The 20514-nt window shown below is 36.9% G+C and overlaps 1 protein-coding gene across 4 annotated transcripts in view; it reads left to right on the top strand.

Moving 5' to 3' along the window:
* Positions 1-20514, top strand: part of DZIP3 (DAZ interacting zinc finger protein 3) — a 119935-nt gene that overhangs the window by 21766 nt on the left and 77655 nt on the right. For all 4 annotated transcript variants that reach the window (XR_010943750.1, XM_067738945.1, XM_067738948.1 and 1 more), the window contains exons 5-8: positions 4319-4435; positions 15601-15681; positions 16910-17034; positions 19678-19792. Coding sequence is in view for 3 of the 4 variants with exons in the window: in XM_067738945.1 (XP_067595046.1) it covers positions 4319-4435; positions 15601-15681; positions 16910-17034; positions 19678-19792 (438 nt within the window). In the remaining variant the exon portion in view is untranslated. The remainder of the gene's footprint in view (positions 1-4318; positions 4436-15600; positions 15682-16909; positions 17035-19677; positions 19793-20514) is intronic.

Raw genomic sequence — 20514 nt, 5'->3', positions numbered from 1 at the left:
CCACATTTACCTTTTCTGTGAAAGAATATATCATTAATTATTTCCATGAAACAAATTAATACTATTATGATTAAAAATATAAAAAACTCTAAAAATATCCAAAGACTTTATATACAGCTATAATCTTAAGTGAGGTAATTTACCACAAGTATGAATTCTGGTTTGAAATTGATGGAATAATGCCACTATTTCCCTCTTATCTTTTGGAAATCACCCAGAAACCACAATAAGAAATAGAAATCAGTAGGCTTTATGTATATAAACAATACCAGTTAGAAGGTAAAAATGAAAGAAAAATATTTTTAATAGTAACAGAAAAGATAAAATACCCAGGAAAACACTTAAGAAATATACAAGATATAAACTAGTGTTTCTCACAGTTTTTCCTAAGCCACTTACGTGAGCCTATCTGACCCCCATACTAGTCCTAAAGAATCAAAATCTCTGGGGGGAGGTCTGGGAATGTGCATTTTAGTAAGTACCCCCACACACTGATTTTTTTACACTAAGTTTAGAAATCAATACTTTATATTAAAACAATAAATAAAAATTTCTAAAACTCTATTAAAGGTAAGATACGAAGACCAGAATGGGAAGCAATACATGTAGGAAGACACAATGTGATAGAGAAGTCAATTTTCCTGAAATTAAAATTTACAAATATCATATAATTCCAATAAAAATAACAAAAGGTTTTTTTTTGTTGTTTCTTTTTGTTTGTTTGTTTTTGTTTTTGTTACTAAAAGCTAGTTCTAAAGGGAAATTAAGGGAAGAATAGCCAGGAAAATTACGAAAGAGAAGTGTGGGAGAGAAGGACTGGGAATTTGCCCACTTTGATATTAAAACTTACTATGGGGACTTCCCTGGTGGAGCAGTGGTTAAGAATCCACCTGCCAATGCAGGGGACACAGGTTTGAGCCCTGGTCTGGGAAGATCCCACATGCTGCGGAGCAACTAAGCCCGTGCACCACAACTACTGAGCCTGTGCTCTAGAGCCCATGAGCCATGACTACTGAGCCCGCGTGCTGCAACTACTGAAGCCTGCATGCCTAGAGCCCATGCTCCTCAACAAGAGAAGCCACCGCAATGAGAAGCCCATGAACCGCAACGAAGAGTAGCCCCCGCTCACCACAACTAGAGAAAGCCCTTGCGCAGCAACGAAGACCCAACGCAGCCAAAAATAAATAAATTAAATAAATAAATTAAAAAAAAAACTTACTATGAAGCTCTAATAATTAAAAGATTGTGTTACTTGCTCTTGGCTCTACAGACAAGTGTAGAAAATACAAGAGAAATTCCAGTAGTAGACCCAAATACATTCAGAAATGTTATGTGTAATAACAAAAGTTGGTAATACTAAAGGGGAAGTGGACCAATCAGCAATCCCAGTGGAAGATTTTAACATAGCTCTCTTAATAAGTAATAGAACATGAACACAAAATTAGTAGAGCTGTAGCAAACTTGATGTAATTGACTTATATATGTGTAACAGTGACAAAATGTATATTCTTTTTAAATGCATATAACATTTACAAAAATTGACGATATACTAGTTCACAAAGCAAATCTCATCAAATTTCAAAACATCAGAACATGCAGAGCATGTTCTCTAACAACTGTACAATTAATTTAGAAATTAGTTACAGATAGATAAACTAGAAAACCATTGTTCCTAAGTTAAGATATATACGTCTAATCTAGTTAAACCAGAGATCAAAGAAGAAAGCACACTGGACATTAGATAAATTTTGGAACTGAATGAAAAACATATATCAGAATTTGTGTTATTAGATAAAAGTTGTGTTGCAAGGATTATTTATAGCTTGAAATGCATGTAATAGAAAAAGAAGCAAGGTTGAATATCAGTCATCTAAACATAAAATTCAAGAGGCTAAGGAAAGAACAGCAAATTAAAAAACAGGCGAAAAAAGAATAAAGATAGCTAAAACTAATGAAATAGAATAAAACAAACTAGAAAAGGTCAGTTAAACCAAAACTTGATTTTTTGAAAAGACCAATAAAATTGATAAATGCCTGGTAAGAATGTTCAAAAAAAAAGAAGGCAAAAAGAACCAAAATCATGAATGAACGTAAAAACATCAGTACAAATTCCATAGTTATCTATTTTGTCTGAAGGGGATTAAGAGGTGCAGACCTACAGCTATAAGATAAATAAGTCAAGGGGATATAATATATACCTAGGGAACATAGTCAATAATATTATAAAAAGTTCATGTAATGATGGATGTTAACTGGTCTTACTGCAACTATCATTTCATGATGATGTCATAAGAAAAATGTCAAATCACTATGTTGTACACCTTGAAATATGTTAATTATAACTCAATAAAATTATTTTTAAATTCCATAGTCATCTAAAGGATAATACAGAATTCTGCTACTTGCAGTGGCTGCCTGGGTTGGTTTAGAGCAACCTTCTTTTGAGAAGAACTAGGAAAACAGGACAGAATCTTGCTTATTTGTGCTTTTCTTGCAGATCACTTAATTCAACTAGGGACTGAGATGACTCCAAGCTTTACTTCTGTTCTGTGAAGAAGAGTCTATTTGTGGTTTACCCTTTGTAGCAGATACTGTCAGTGCCCTGCCCATACCCCTTGGCCCCTTGAACTCTATCATTTCAGTATACTCTGGACAGTTTCCAGTTTTCATATCTACATCTCTATACTTCAAGCCTGCCTTTTTTTTTTTTTTCTGGAACTGCAGAAGGCTGTAATTCTCATGGCAGTTTAGAGATCCCAAGGAATTAATACTCCCCCCTTACCTCAGAAAGCACTCAGTCAATAAACCTTGGGAATTATTATATAAATATCCCAGTTCTCTCTCCCCTTAAGTTGGATAATACTGAGGCTTGAATTTTTCAATGTTTTTCTGTTGTATTAACCCTAGTCATCCACTGTGGGTAACTAGCTTAATAACACATCTGTTCATTTAAAGCTTGCTTTCTCTTCCCTGATGCCCTTCTCCACTCCACTACCATTGCTCCACTCCACTACCACTCCACTACTGCTTCCAACTGGAACCAAAACAGACACTTTGACTCTAAGGGTAAATTTCTTCAGGGTCCCAACCAAAAGAATAAGGTGTTTACCAGAACCCCTCTTCCTTGATAGGTCATACACTCCAATTTTCCCTCTAGCTCTGCAGCTTTGTGGAAAGCTCTGTCTAGCATTTCAGCCTCTCAGCCATAACTGAATACAGCAATTGCCTTAAGGAGATAAGTGGCTCCAAAAGTCAGTCTGCTGTCTCTGGGCCTTCCTCCTCTATTGCATGTTGGCCCCAGAGATTTTCAGTGCCTTGGTAGCTTTCCAAACAAAAAAAGTTTTTTTTTTGTATTTTATCCAGCTTTTTTAGTTCTTGTTGAGAATATTGCTCTGAAACTACCTAAACTGTTTGGCAAAGGTGGAACTTCAGTGTTATGTTTTATATACCTATTCAAATTCAAGAGATATTGTTGAGTATATGGTTGGATACATGAGTCTGGAATTCAGGTGATAGTTCTGAGCTCGACATATAAATTTGGAAAACTGTTAGTGTGTAGACGCTATTTAAAAAGATGACAGTGGATTACTTTATCTAGGGAATGTGTGTTGATAGAGAAGAGGTTCATTAAATTGAGTGTTACGGAGACTGAAGTAAAGTATCTAGTTAGGCTAGGAGAAAAACAGGGAAGTATTGTATACTTGAAACCAAGTTAAGAAAGTGTAGATTAAATTTCCCACATAGATAATACATCATTAAACAAATAATGTAATTTAAGCCAAGCATTTGTGGGTACGAGGCATTGGGGAATGGACACAAAGATAAGACATAGTTAATTCCTTTCATTTCATCTATGTAAATAAACTATGGTACGTAATAATCCATATATTAACTTGGTTCAAATTAGATGACAGCATAAGATGGTTTGCCTTGGTGTTGGTATTTTTAAAGCCAGCATTCCTATTTACCAGAGATTCAGGGCTGGAATTAAGATTTTTAGCTGTGTTAGAGAATAGAAGGTATGAGAATGAAGTGGGATTATGACTTTCCTCTGAAGTAGGAGTGGACATTGCCAACCCTTCAGCAGGCATAGGAGTGCTTTTTAGTATCTTGGGGAAGTAGTTACAAAGATGATTTGTTGAACTACTTAAAAACAAACAAATATGAGAACAATTTTATCTAGGTCATGTGGATTTTTAAAAAAATCATCTTTATTCTCCAAATTTTCTACAATGAGCATGTATTATTTGTATAATAAAAATAAATGTTGATATTTGCTCTAACTTAAGGACACTTTCAACCAAATTATTTTCCACAGAGAGAAGTTGCAGCCAACAGCCAAAATGGGGAGGAAATTGTTCCTGCTTTGACTTTACGTTTCTTAATAACCCAACTGGAAGCAGCACTTAGGAACATTCAAGCTACTAATTATACTGTAAGTGTTTTCTTTTTGAAAGTTTGAAATAATGGACTTGGACAACATTTTTTCAATGAGAGAACTGTCAATGTATGCTTATTTTAAGGTGTAGGCCAATTTGTATTTTCCTCATTTACCTCTAGAGAAAGGTATACATAGATTGATTTCTTTCACATGTCTTGTACTTTCTCATGACTGCTTCTCTTTAATGAGCCGATTCTAGTTTTCTTTCCTACCATAACATTGTTCATCTTAAATAGAGAAACTTGAACTTTCTAGAGTAAACTTGAACTTTCTGAAAGCCCTAAAAATGGGCTTTCCCAATTAGAAATGGAGAGTCATGAACTTTAAAAACTACTCCTTCCTTTCCCCCTAATTGATAATCAGCTCCTCTTTTTACTGATATTTCTGTTTTTTAAGTTGAAGTATAGTTGATTTACAATTTTGTGTTAATTTCTGCTGTACAGCAAAGTGATTCAGGTATACATATATATACGTTCTTTTTTATATTCTTTTCCATTATGGTTTATCTCAGGATATTGAATATGGTTCTTTGTGCTATACAGTAGGACCTTGTTGTTTATCCATTCTATATGTAATTCTACAGATATTTCTGTATGTGTAAAAACTGGAACTTCTGTCATCTATTATTGAGTAATCATGTGAGATAAAATTGACAAGACATACTTATATGTTCAAGGTCAAATGATACTTCAGAAATAGAGAAAAATCTGACGAAAAGTAAACATTGCATCAAAAATAAGAACCAATAGTAAGGACATAAAAGGAAAAATCAGTCCTTTGAATAATTTGGATCAGTAAAATACGCTAAGTTTTGCACACATGTAGAAGATGGATTAGAGCTATCTTCAAGAATGGACTACCCAGGCATCAAACAAAGTAGCCTAAGACACCACATCCCATATTATAATAGTATACAAAGAGATAGAAAAATCATCTTTTTTTAGGATTCTCAGGTCAGGTTCTAAGAGGTATATATACCACCCTAAAGGAATTCTAGATGGAGTCAAAAGAGGGAACAAAGAAAAGTAGTTTGCATCAACATGTAATCCCAAGAACTTCTGGGATGCTGCAGACCTGCTATTTCTCCCAGTGACCAGGCTGCTAAGCAGTGAAATAAATCACTATAAACTCAGCATTAACAAATGCTGATTGCTTAGCCTTCTCTACTTAGGCATTACTTCAAAGATGAGTCTTACACTAAGAATGGAAAAGTTTCCTCTGTTGTTGGCACTTGTGAGCAGAATCAGAATTGTCACAATCAGAGCAGCCTACTACTATATCCAGATGTCTCTCTCTGTTCCTCAAGGCCACCGGGAGAGGCGAGGCAACCTTTTAGGAAGTGGCAGTAGGGTGGGGGTGGGGGACATCTGCCAGTAACATCTCTATATACATTTAGTTCCAGTACCTGGGATACTCTCTGTTAATGGGGGCAAGGTAGGAAGGAAAGGGCAGGGCCTTTAGGTTAGAAATGTACCACTTGCATCTTTAAATTCTTTACATTCTACATCTAATGATAGCATTACCACAATTCTGCATCTTATCTTGTTCTCAAATGCTCTTTTTGTTTAGAATTGTATGAGACAAGGACTTTGTTGTAGTTTTAATGAAGCTAGTTTTTTTAAAGTTACAAACTAATAGTTCACACCTATTAGTGCTTGCTATAAAGCAGACACTGTTCTAAGCACTTTGTAAGGATTAGCTTATTTAGTCTTCACAAGCAACCCATCTCATTATTCCCATTTTACAGATTAGAAACTAGGGCACGGAGGTTAACTAATTTGCTTAATTCATCAAGTAGTAAGTAGTGGAGTCAAAATACAAACCCATGTAGTGTTGGCTTCAGAGCCTCTGCAGAGATAGGAAGTTTAAGATGGAAACCAATTAGATGTTACAGGGGAGTTTGTGTTTATAAACTCACTTGGCCCATTGCTAATAAACATACATGTGTATTTCCACTGAAATTAGTTTGAAGCTAAACTCCTAACCCCAACCAGTTATAAATATATACTGTTGGCCATTATACTTTTAGTCAGTATAGGGCTTATGAAAAGAATGAACAATATTTTTCTCCATAGACATTTAACTTTTTTTTTAACACCTTTATTGGGGTATAATTGCTTTACAATGCTGTGTTAGTTTCTGCTTTATAACAAAGTGAATCAGTTATACATATACATATGTTCCCATATCTCTTCCCTCTTGCATCTTCCTCCCTCCCACCATCCCTATCCCACCCCTCCAGGCAGTCACAAAGCACCGAGCTGATATCCCTGTGCTATGCGGCTGCTTCCCACTAGCTATCTACCTTACGTTTGGTAGTGTATATATGTCCATGCCTCTCTCTCGCTTTGTCATAGCTCACCCTTCCCCCTCCCCATATCCTCAAGTCGTGCTCCAGTAGGTCTGTGTCTCTATTCCTGTCTTAACCCTAGGTTCTTCATAACATTTTTTTTTCTTAAATTCCATATATATGTGTTAGCATACAGTATTTGTCTTTCTCTTTCTGACTTACTTCACTCTGTATGACAGACTCTAGGTCTATCCACCTCATTACAAATAGCTCAATTTTGTTCCTTTTTATGGCTGAGTAATATTCCATTGTGTATATGAGCCACATCTTCTTTATCCATTCATCCGATGATGGGCACTTAGGTTGTTTCCATCTCCTGGCTATTGTAAATAGAGCTGCAATGAACATTTTGGTATATGACTCTTTTTGAATTATGATTTTCTCAGGGTATATGCCCAGTAGTGGGGTTGCTGGGTCATATGTTAGTTCTCTTTGTAGTTTTTTTAAGGAACTCCATACTGTTTTCCATAGTGGCTGTACCAATTCACATTCCCATCAGCAGTGCAGGAGTGTTCCCTTTTCTCCACACCCTCTCCAGCATTTATTGTTTCTAGATATTTTGATGATGGCCATTCTGACGGGTGTGAGATGATAGCTCATTGTCATTTTGATTTGCATTTCCCTAATGATTAATGATGTTGAGCATTCTTTCATGTGTTTGTTGGCAGTCTGTATATCTTCTTTGGAGAAATGTCTATTTAGGTCTTCTGCTCATTTTTGGATTGGGTTGTTTGTTTTGTTGTTATTGAGCTGCATGAGCTGCTTGTAAATTTTGGAAATTAATCCTTTGTCAGTTGCTTCATTTGCAAATATTTTCTCCCATTCTGAGGGTTGTCTTTTGGTCTTGTTTATGGTTTCCTTTGCTGTGTAAAAGCTTTTAAGTTTCATTAGGTCCCATTTGTTTATTTTTGTTTTTATTTCCATTTCTCTAGGAGGTGGGTCAAAAAGGATCTTGCTGTGATTTATGTCATAGAGTGTTCTGCCTACGTTTTCCTCTAAGAGTTAGATAGTTTCTGGCCTTACATTTAGGTCTTTAATCCATTTTGAGCTTGTTTTTGTGTATGGTGTTAGGGAGTGATCTAATCTCATACTTTTACAGGTAGCTCTCCAGTTTTACCAGCACCACTTATTGAAGAGGCTGTCCTTTCTCCACTGTACATTCCTGCCTCCTTTATCAAAGATAAGGTGACCATATGTGTGTGGGTTTATCTCTGGGCTTTCTATCCTGTTCCATTGATCGATCTTTCTGTTTTTGTGCCAGTACCATACTGTCTTGATTACTGTAGCTTTATAGTATAGTCTGAAGTCAGGGAGCCTGATTCCTCCAGCTCCGTTTTTCGTTCTCAAGATTGCTTTGGCTATTCGGGGTCTTTTGTGTTTCCATACAAATTGTGAAATTTTTTGTTCTAGTTCTGTGAAAAATGACAGTGGTAGTTTGATAGGGATTGCATTGAATCTGTAGATTGCTTTGGGTAGTAGAGTCATTTTCACAATGTTGATTCTTCCAATCCAAGAACATGGTGTATCTCTATCTGTTTGTATCATTTTTAATTTCTTTCATCAGTGTCTTATAATTTTCTGCATACAGGTCTTATGTCTCCTTAGGTAGGTTTATTCCTAGATATTTTATTCTTTTGGTTGCAATGGTAAATGGGAGTGTTTTCTTGATTTCACTTTTAGATTTTTCATCATTAGTGTATAGGAATGCAAGAGATTTCTGTGCATTACTTTTGTATCCTGCAGCTTTACCAAATTCATTGATTAGCTCTAGTAGTTTTCTGGTAGCATCTTTAGAATTCTCTATGTATACTATCATGTCATCTGCAAACAGTGACAGCTTTACTTCTTCTTTTCCAATTTGGATTCCTTTTATTTCCTTTTCTTCTCTGATTGCTGTGGTTAAAACTTCCAAAACTATACTGAATAAGAGTGGTGAGAGTGGGCAACCTTGTCTTGTTCCTGATCTTAGTGGAAATGCTTTCAGTTTTTCACCATTGAGGATGATGTTGGCTGTGGGTTTGTCATATATGGTGGCCTTTATTATGTTGAGGAAAGTTCCCTCTATACCTACTTTCTGCAGGGTTTTTATCATAAATGGGTGTTGAATTTTGTCAAAAGCTTTCTCTACATCTATTGAGATGATCATATGGTTTTTCTCCTTCACTTTGTTAATATGGTTTATCACATTGATTGATTTGCGTATATTGAAGAATTCTTGCATTCCTGAAATAAACCCCACTTGATCATGGTGTATGATCCTTTTAATGTGCTGTTGGATTCTGTTTGCTAGTATTTTGTTGAGGATTTTTGCATCTATGTTCATCAGTGATATCGGCCTGTAGTTTTCTTTCTTTGTGACATCCTTGTCCTGTTTTGGTATCAAGGTGACGGTGGCCTCGTAGAATGAATCTGGGAGTGTTCCTCCCTCTGCTATATTTTGGAAGAGTTTGAGAAGGATAGGTGTTAGCTCTTCTCTAAATGTTTGATAGAATTTGCCTGTGAAGCCATCTGGTCCTGGAATTTTGTTTGTTGGAAGATTTTTAATCACAGTTTCAATTTCAGTGCTTGTGAATGGTCTGTTCATATTTTCTATTTCTTCCTGATTCAGTCTTGGCAGGTTGTGCATTTCTAAGAATTTGTCCATTTCTTCCAGGTTGTCCATTTTATTGGCATAGAGTTCCTTGTAGTAATCTTTCATGATCTTTTGTATTTCTGCAGTGTCAGTTGTTACTTCTCCTTTTTCATTTCTAATTCTGTTGATTTGAGTCTTCTCCCTTTTTTTCTTGATGAGTCTGGCTAATGGTTTATCTATTTTGTTTATCTTCTCAAAGAACCAGCTTTTGGTTTTATTGATCTTTGCTATCATTTCCTTCATTTCTTTTGCATTTATTTCTGATCTGACTTTTATTTCTTTCCTTCTGCTAACTTTGGTTTTTTTTTTTGTTCTTCTTTCTCTAATTGCTTTAGGTGCAAGGTTAGGTTGTTTATTCGAGATGTTTCCTGTTTCTTAAGGTGGGCTTGTATGGCTATAAACTTCCCTCTTAGAACTGCTTTTGCTGCATCCCATAGGTTTTGGGTCATCGTGTCTCCATTGTCATTTGTTTCTAGGTATTGTTTGATTTCCTCTTTGATTTCTTCAGTGATCACTTCATTAGTAAGTAGTGTATTGTTTAACCTCCATGTGTTTGTATTTTTTACAGATCTTTTCCTGTAATTGATATCTAGTCTTATGGCATTGTGGTCGGAAAAGATACTTGATACAATTTCAGTTTTCTTAAATTTGCCAAGGCTTGATTTGTGACCCAAGATATGATCTATCCTGGAGAATGTTCCATGAGCACTTGAGAAAAATGTGTATTCTGTTGTTTTTAGATGGAGTGTCCTATAAATATTAATTAAGTCCATCTTGTTTAATGTATCATTTAAAGCTTGTGTTTCCTTATTTATTTTCATTTTGGATGATCTGTCCATTGCTGAAATGGGGTGTTAAAGTCCCCTACTATGACTGTGTTACTGTCGATTTCCCCTTTTATGACTGTTAGTATTTGCCTTGTGTATTGAGGTGCTTCTGTGCTGGGTGCATAAATATTTACTGTTGTTATATCTTCTTCTTGGATCGATCCCTTGATCATTATGTCCTTCTTTGTCTCTTGTAATAGTCTTTATTTAAAAGTCTATTTTGTCTGATATGAGCATTGCGACTCCAGCTTTCTTTTGGTTTCCATTTGCATGGAATATCTTTTTCCATCCCCTTACTTTCAGTCTGTATGTGTCTCTAGGTCTGAAGTGGGTCTCTTGTAGACAGCATATATATGGGTATTGTTTTTGTATCCATTCAGCCAGTCTGTGTCTTTTGGTGGGAGCATTTAATCCATTTACACTTAAGGTAATTATCGATATGTATGTTTCTATTCCCATTTTCTAAATTGTTTTGAGTTCGTTATTTAGGTCTTTTCCTTCTCTTGTGTTTCTTGCCTAGAGAAGTTCCTTTAGCATTTGTTGTAAAGCTGGTTTGGTGGTGCTGAACTCTCTCAGCTTTTGCTTGTCTGTAAAGGTTTTAACTTCTCCATCAAATCTGAATGAGATCCTTGCTGGGTAGAGTAATCTTGGTTGCAGGTTTTTCTCCTTCATCACTTTCAGTATGTCCTGCCACTCCCTTCTGGCTTGCAGAGTTTCTGCTGAGAGATCAGCTGTTAACCTTATGGGGATTCCCTTGTGTGTTATTTGTTGTTTTTCCCTTGCTGCTTTTAATATGCTTTCTTTGTATTTAATTTTTGACAGTTTGATTAATATGTGTCTTGGCGTATTTCTCCTTGGATTTATCTTGTATGGGACTCTCTGTGCTTCCTGGACTTGGTTAACTATTTCCTTTCCCATATTAGGGAAGTTTTCAACTATAATCTCCTCAAATATTTTCTCAGTCCTTTTTTTTTTCTCTTCTTCTTCTGGAACCCCTATAATTCGAATGTTGGTGCGTTTAATGTTGTCCCAGCTGTCTCTGAGACTGTCCTCAGTTCTTTTCATTCTTTTTTCTTTATTCTGCTCTGCAGTAGTTATTTCCACTATTTTATCTTCCAGGTCACTTCTCTGTTCTTCTGCCTCAGTTATTCTGCTATTGATCCCATCTAGAATATTTTTCATTGCATTTATTGTGTTGTTCATCATTGTTTGTTTCATCTTTAGTTCTTCTAGATCCTTGTTAAATGTTTCTTGCATTTTGTCTATTCTTTTTCCAAGATTTTGGATCATCTTTACTATCATTATTCTGAATTCTTTTTCAGGTAGACTGTCTATTTCCTCTTCATTTGTTAGGTCTGGTGCGTTTTTATCTTGCTCCTTCATCTGTGGTGTGTTTTTCTGTCTTCTAATTTTGCTTATCTTACTGTGTTTGGGGTCTCCTTTTTGCAGGCTGCAGGTTCGTAGTTCACGTTGTTTTTGATGTCTGTCCCCAGTGGCTAAGGTTGATTCAGTGGGTTGTGTAGGCTTCTTGGTGGAGGGGAGTAGTGCCTGTGTTCTGGTGGATAAGGCTGCATCTTGTCTCTCTGGTGGGCAGGTCCACGTCTGGTGGTGTGTTTTGGGGTGTCTGTGGACGTATTATGATTTTCGGCAGCCTCTCTGCTAATGGATGGGGTTGCGCTTCCTGTTTTGCTAGTTGTTTGGCATAGGGTGTCCAGTACTGTAGCTTGCTGGTTGTTGAGTGAAGCTGGGTGCTGGTGTTGAGATGGAGATCTCTGGGAGATTTTTGCAATTTGGTATTATGTGCAGCTGGGAGGTGTCTTGTGGACCAGTGTCCTGAAATTGGCTTTCCCACCTCAGAGGCACAGCACTGACTCCTGGCTGCAGCACCAAGAGCCTTTCATCCACACGGCTCAGAATATAAGGGAGAAAAAGTAGAGAGAAAGAATTAGTAGAAGTAGGAAGAAAGAAAGAAAGAGAGAGAGAGAGAGGGAGGGAGGGAGGGAGGAAGGAAGGAAGGAAGGAAGGAAGGAAGGAAGGAAGAAGGAAAGAAAGAAAGGAGGGAGGGAGGGATGGTGGGAGGAAGGAAGGAAGAAAGGAGGGAAGGAAGGAAAAAAGAAAGAAAGAAGATAAAGTAAAATAAAATAGAAGATAATAAAGTTATTAAATTAAAAAATAATTATTAAGAGAAAAAAATTTTTTTTAAAAAATGGACTGATAGAACCATAGGACAAATGGTGGAAGGAAAACTATACAGACAAAATCTCACACAGAAGCATACACATACTCACAAAAAGAGGAAAAGGGGAAAAAAATCATAAATCTTGCTCTCCAAGTCCACCTCCTCAATTTGGGATGATTCGTTGTCTAAAGGAGGGAAGGAAGGAAGGAAGGAAGGAAGGAAAGAAAGAAAGAAAGAAAGAAAGAAAGAAAGAAAGAAAGAAAGAAAGAAAGAAAGAGAAGATAAAGTAAAATAAAGTTATTAAAACTAAAATTAATTATTAAGAAAAAAAGAAAACGGATGGATAGAACCGTAGGACAAATGGTGGAAGCAAAGCTATACCGACAAAATCTCACACAGAAGCATACACATACACACTCACAAAAAGAGGAAAAGGGAAAAAATCATAAATCTTGCTCTCAAAGTCCACCTCCTCAATTTGGGATGACTCGTTTTCTATTCATGTATTCCACAGATGCAGGGTACATCAAGTTGATTGTGGAGCTTTAATCTGCTGCTTCTGAGGCTCCTGGGAGAGATTTCCCTTTCTCTTCTTTGTTCTCACAGCTCCCAGGGGCTCAGCTTTGGATTTGGCCCCGCCTCTGCATGTAGGTCGCTGGAGGGCATTTGTTTTTTGCTCAGACAGAACGGGGTTAAAGGAGCCGCTGATTCGGGGGCTCTGGCTCACTCAGGCCGGGGGGAGGGAGGGGCGCGGAGTGCAGGGAGAGCCTGCGGCGGCAGAGGCCGGCGTGACGTTGCACCAGCCTGAGGCCCGCTGTGCGTTCTCCCGGGAAGTTGTCCCTGGATCCCGGGAACCTGGCAGTGTCGGGCTGCACAGGCTCCCCAGAAGAGGGGTGTGGATAGTGACCTATGCTCGCGCACAGGCCCCTTGGTGGCAGCAGCAGCAGCCTTAGCGTCTCATGTCCGTCTCTGGTGTCCGCGCTTTTAGCCGCGGCTCGTGCCCGTCTATGGGGTCCATGCTTTTAGCTGCGGCTCGCGCCTGTCTCTGGCGTTCCTTTAAGCAGCGCTCTTAATCCCCTCTCCTTGCGCACCAGGAAACAAAGAGGGAAGAAAAAGTCTCTTGCCTCTTCGGCAGCTCCAGACCTTTTCCCGGACTCCCTCCCGTCTAGTCGTGGTGCACTAACCCCTTCAGGCTGTGTTCACGCAGCCAACCCCAGTCCTCTCCCTGCGCGCTCCGACCAAAGCCCGAGCCTCAGCTCGCAGCCCCGCCCGCCCCGGTGGGTGAGCAGACAAGCCTCTCAGGTTGGTGAGTGCCGGTTGGCACCGATCCTCTGGGCGGGAATCTCCCCGCTTTGCCTTCTGCACCCCTGTTGCTGTGCTCTCCTCTGTGGCCCCGAAGCTCCCCCCTCCGGCTCCCGCAGCCTCCGCCCGCGAAGGGGCTTCCTAGTGTGTGGAAACCTTTCCTCCTTCACAGCTCCCTCCCACTGGTGCATGTCCCGTCCCTATTCTTTTGTCTCTGTTTTTTTCTTTTGCCCTACCCAGGTACGTGGGGAGTTTCTTGCCTTTTGGGAGGTCTGAGGTCACCTGCCAGCATTCAGTAGGTGTTCTGTAGGAGTTGTTCCACGTGTAGATGTATTTCTGGTGTATCTGTGGGGAGAAAGGTGATCTCCGTGTCTTACTCTTCTGCCATCTTCCCATTTAACTTTTTATTTTGAGATAATTTTAGATGCAGAGAAGTTGCAAAAATACAACTTTGTACAGTAGAAAAGTACAGAGAGGTCCTGGTGTACCCTGCAGGCAGTTTCCCTCAATAGTTACATCTTCATAACAATATATTATCAAAACCAGGAAGTTGACATTGGTACAGTGGGTGTTTTGTCAGGGGTCTCCAACCCCCGTGTTCAGAAGGACTCGTGGGACTCAGTATATAGTTGTACTCATGCTGAGATTTATTGCAATTATATAGTAAAGATACACACCCAGACTATAATGGTCAGAACATAACGTAGGCAGAGTCTAGAGGGATCCATCTTCAGGCTTCCTTATGTTTTCTCCCTTCCATGAGGGGTTACACAGAGTACATTCCTTCTTTCCCTCCTTCGCAACAAAAATGCAGCAGTGTGTGTCTGTGGTTGTGTGTGTGTGTGTCTGTGTGTCTGTGTGTGTGTCTGTGTGTGTGTGTGAGAGAGATATTTCTGCCCAGGGATGTCCATTAGAGAATCAGTGCTCAAGATTTTTATTGGGTGTTGGTCATGTAGGCACCCTCTGCCTAACATGTATCAAAATTTCAGATTCCCAGAAGAAACTTCCTGGTGCTCAACATAAATCACATAGTTGGCACAAACAGTCTAGGAACAGTGAGACACCCCTGTCAGAGAACAGTGGGAACACTCTTGAAATCCAGATTTACAGATACCAGCCGAGGGTCAGCCTTGCAAGCAGACCTTTCTAAGGATAGCATTCTCAGGTCAGCTGTGATAAGTTTTTTATGCACAGGTGTGTGTAGTTCTGTCCCATTTTATCACAAGTGTATATGTTTGAAACCACTACTGGAATCAGGATAAAAGAACTATTTCATCACCATGAAAATCTCTTATGCTACCCCTTTATAGTCATATGCACCCTTTACCCTCCTCACTCTCCCTAACCCCTAATCTATTCTCCATCTCTAATTTGGCATAGACCATTTTCAAATGAAGGAAATATTTGTGTTTTAATTTTTCATTAAATAAGTGATAAGCTTTATGTTCATACTGTTATAACAAAACCCACATGTGGACAACAAAAGACTTTGATTTAAGAGATCATTGTATTTTCTAAGCTGGATGGTAGTATTTGTTATTATCTAAAGTGTTCCTATACAAAAATATCATGAGAGAAAGAGAATTTTTTGGCAAGTTTTAGTATAACAAATCTTGATGGCATTTGCTTTCATTTTCTTTGATCAAACTCTAATGTTTTATTTTGAGATTATTGACTCTCTTCTGGGTCAAACTATTAAATACATCTAAAATGAATTCTCTGTAGTGATTATTAGATGACTGACAATATAATGATAATTTTAACTATTTTTAATAGTTATTAAATAGGCCTAGGATATTTAATTAAGCTTTCTACAGTAAAAAGTACCATAGTCTAAATAATCAACTAAAGTATATTTTATCTTTTTAGGCACATCAGATTAATATTGGTTATTATTTGACATTACTATTTTTGTATGGAGTAGCAGTCACTGAAAGAGGAAAGAAAGAGGTATGTAGCATGTGTTATTTGCACATTATAAATCTCTTCACATACACTGACTTCATTTTAACAAATTAAAATGTTGATTTTTGACCTTCTCTAAAAGTTGAAACCACTCTGTGACTTTTCTGTCATATATTGAAAATGTAGAGTAATTATGCTAGAGACTATATTGTGAAACTAAAAATATTGGTAGGGGAAACTTAATGTTAGCTTATAACTTTATTTATCTTTGAAATACTTATCACATATAAAACAGAAAATTGTTTAGCTTCTTTCACTTATATAATAAATTTTAATCCATTTTTTAGTGTAGTTTAATCTCTCTGGTCTTCATCTTATCCTCTTTGTAAAATGTGAGTTTTACCTCAAATTCTTTATCAAATAAAGTGAAGTGCAAAAGTAAAAATCTAGGAGGTAAGTAGGTGATTTCTAAGGGTCCTTACAAATTTAAATTCTCTTTTTCTTATTTTTAATGATTTCTCAATTGCAGCCTTGATATCTCTTTTACTTTTTGTATTCCTAAATTTGTACTCTCTACTTGGTTTCATAAATAAATACATCTGACTTGTTAATTAGGTGAAGTAGAATTTATAAGCACCAAACTGAAAACATTTCCACTTTAAATAATTTCACATAATGCTAATTATTTAGTGTGATGTGCTAGAGAATATTTTTAAATGAGGCCATGCAGCATGTTTTTTTCCCAGGGAGACTGGGGCTACTGTGCCTGTTTTAATAATGATAACTAAAGCATTTATTAGAACTGATTCTGTAGTTTACTTCTAAACCTATATTGCTTATGATCAAGGTTGTCATTCCTCAAAAGAGTCTATATGTGTGGGCAAAAAGTCATTTATTTCCTATTTGAAAAACTAGGAAGATTTGTGCTCTAATTAGAATGAAAAATTAGGAAGAATATAAAGAACTATGTTCCCATAGTCATCAGAAGAGCCCTTATTTTGGCTAGTAATATTTGTCAGTTTTAGATATAAAGATTGTTGTTTTAATATTCACTTTGAAACACTGGTTAAAGATCTTTAGTTCTTTTGTAAATAACTAAAGCACTGAGTACATTATTTATGGGATTATATACAGAGATGTATTAGAGATATGAATAAATGACTGGATCAATATTAAAGCTGCCCTAACTTCTCCAGTTTGGGAAATAACTGTTTATTGTAAAAGGAAAAAAATGACTTTTACATCAGCCAAACCTAGCTTTATGTTGCTACAGGATTGTATAGAAGCTGAGAATAAATTTCTGGTGATGAAGATGGTGATCCAAGAAAATGAAATTTGTGAAAACTTTATGTCTTTAGTTTATTTTGGACGTGGTTTACTTCGATGTGCTCAGAAGAGGTAAGGATTTTAATTAATGGGTAGATCTTGCCTATCAACTGTTAGCATTATGTAATGGGAATAAAGTTTGTACATACCAGGGATCATGACATTTGTGCTCTACTGATTCTTTTCTCCATCACTGATTCTATAGATAATTTCTTTAGTGTACTTGAGAATATTAAGTATCAAACTTAACAGGCCATTGCAATAAAAGGTGGTATAGCATAGGCATTAGGAACATAGGCTTTGGAGTCTGATAGGCCTGGGTGCAAATACATTTTCTACCACTTATCTAATATATGACTCTAGGAAATTTAATGTTGCTAAGCCTTATCTTTGGAACTAATAATAGTGCCCACCTCATAAAGTGATTAACAGTGCCCAGGACACAAAAATGCTATTCTTAATAGATAATTAATGGTTGTAGTTATTAATGTTATCACCACTTGGAATAGGTATTTAAGTTACGAATGAGCTTATAACTCATTGAAAGGGTCCAAATTCTGAGTCTGGAAGTATTGGGTATTACACACTTAGTGAAATTGTACAGGAGAATGTTTATGGACCATCTGTTCACTTCCCATATGTAGATCCTTAGCCATTTATAGCATCATTAATTCATTTTATTTGCTAAACATTTATCCTATTTTAGAGACTGCTTTAGGTGCTGGGGATAAAATGGTTTACAAAATAGATAGTTCCTGTCCTCATGTAACTGACAGTATAGTGAATGTTATAGACCTTAATCAAATAATCAGTTATATAAATAATCAATTATGAAATGTGATAAAGTGCTATGAAGGAAAACATAATGAAAAATTAGTCTTTATTAGAACCCTATTGTCTTTCTGGGAATCAAAAGTCTCCTTGAGGAAATAATGTTTGGCTGGGATCTGAAGGGAGAATTAGGCAAAATTTACTTATGCAAATCCTTATGAAGGATTACTGCTGGGCCCAACCATTGAATCCCTAAAAGCATCATTTATATGGTAGTTCCTTGATTCTTTGTAAGGTTGATCTTCTATCCTCTGGCATGCCTGTTTTTTACTGTCCAGAAGATGTCCCACTTCCTGTTCGTTAGCATGATGTCATCAATGTAGTTGGCCAGTGTGATGTTTTGCAGAATGTCAGGATGATCAGAATCCCCTTAGTCTATATTGTGGAGAGAATTAACATAGCTCTAAGACAAGACAGAGAATCTGTACTGCTGTCCTTTCCTCAGATATGTGAACTACTGTTTATTTTCCTTATTGATGGGCATTGGAAAAAAATCATTTTCCCAAATCATTGACACTAGAAAGCCCAGTCATCTGGCAGTGTCATTTACTTTCATCCCTGGCCTATAGAGAATAGCCACCACTGAGCTGCTCAAAGACACTGATGTCCTTCTCGCTCTGTATTTCTTATTACATTAATGGATGGAATGTCTTCTGGGCCTTTCTAGGGAACATTGTCTAGTGATGGATTCTATGGTCTTATGCAGTAAGTCCATTCTAACATGTTTACCTCCCTGAGCTTTCTTTAAAACTCTGCCAAGAAATTTTCAACATTTCCACCTCAATTACTAGAGGCCATTGTGGTTTCCGAGCTTCAAGTAGCCTTCTCAGCAGCATGTTAGGACTGGCTTTGGGTGTCCTCGCTAGGAAAGTAAATGCTGAATTATGGAAGAGTTGCCCCATATCAATATATATTTCCCTGTCAAGCTATATATTTGACCATGGGTTCAGCACTCTTAAGATCCACTCCTAGACATGTTCCTGCCAGTACATAGTAGTCAAGTTCTACAATGCTTATGGTGAATAAGCTTTTTCTTCCTCTGTTTTCCCACTCAGGCTTTGCTTATACTTGATCCTAGATTTTTTTTTTTTTTTGTCTGTAGGCAATGAGCAGATATAAGAGAGGATTTTGAGAAGGAAGAGTATCATCTTTTGAGACGTGTACCTCAGATCATATTTTTGCATGGTCTACTTGTTCCCTATCAGAGTCCTGATAGTACAATAGTTCTTTTGAGGCTATGCTTTTGGTTTTTGCTGTTGTTCTACTCTTGTGATTAAATACTGGGCCTCATTTTCAGCATGGTCTGCCTTATGTTTAGAGTTGGTCAAGGTTTTTGAAACATTACCAAAGTGGCCTTTTAACTTTCACGGAGTATCCTTAGTTGATAGTAGTAGTCCTGTTGAGGCTGTGTATTTGGTTTCTTTTGCAGTTTGTTCCACTTTGTGATTAAATCTGGGCCTGATTTTCAGCACAGATTATCTTTATGTCTGTAGGAGATGAGGGTCTCTTTAAATGGTACCCTCAGAGGCCTCTGTCTTTCATTGTGTCCAGAGTCAATAGTTGGATGACCTGTGCCATTTTCTTTCTTCAAGGCTTCCAAGACAGTAAAAAAAAAGCCAGCCAACTCTACAGTCCCTTTAATTACCATGGCCCCCATAATGTTCAAGCTTGAGCTACTATATAATCTATTGCCTCCCCTTCCACATGTATTTCATCCCAATCTACCACAGGTGAGAGTCCTAGTGTTTGTATTTCTATAGCATGCCAGAGGTTATCACCATCCTACTTACCACAAAAAAAAAAGAAGTTGCTTGTTGTCTAATTGGTAAACTGTCTACTTACAGAGTCCTGTTCAAACTAACTCTATTTTAAAATGCCTTGCAGATATAATGCAGGACTGCTAGAATTTCATAAAAGCTTACAAGAAACAGGAGATACAGATGATCATTGGTTTGACATAGATCCTATGGAAAATGAAGATTTACCTACAACTTTTAAAGTAAGAAATTATTTAAGAATAACGTTTCATCTGTGGCTAATCAGAATCATCTTTGATAAACTGCAGTTTATGTTAACTATGTCATTCTATAGCAAACACATTCTTTTGTTGGGCATTAGCTTTTTGTGTGAGAAACAACCTTGATTCCATTATCTAGTGCAGAATGTTAGTATGATTCAACAAGTAGAGAGAAATGAGGTGGATGTGTTAGCGTTTCCAAATAACAAGATTAAAAGCTGTACTAGTTCAGTACTTCACATGGCTACAGCTAAGTGTAATAGTTAACTTCTTTTGTCTAACTATATTTACCATTATTTTGCTGTTGATTTAAATTTTAAAAGTACTAAATGCTTACATTAAAAAACTTGAAAAATGTAAAAATGCCAAAGATAAAAGTAAAATTCATCCATATATTTCTTCAAATGGAGAAACCATTGTTAGTATTTTCATTTATATCTTTCCATACACACATTTGTATAAACACTCTTTACCTTTTATTTTTAATAAATTGGTGTGATGTTATACACATTGATTTATAGTATGAAAATATATATTATTGTGAATTTCCCAGCAAGTAGATTATTATATAGTATAATTTTTTCATAGTCCATCTTAAACTGTGCTTTTAGTTTGCTTAACCAATTCCCTGCTATTGAAGATTTAGTTTATCCTAAGCATTCTAGTTTTTCACTATTATGGAAAGTGATCTTTTTGTATTTCTC

Source organism: Pseudorca crassidens, chromosome 5 (genome assembly GCF_039906515.1).
Source record: "Pseudorca crassidens isolate mPseCra1 chromosome 5, mPseCra1.hap1, whole genome shotgun sequence".
NCBI lineage: Eukaryota > Metazoa > Chordata > Mammalia > Artiodactyla > Delphinidae > Pseudorca > Pseudorca crassidens.
This window is presented reverse-complemented; position numbering and strand designations above follow the sequence as displayed.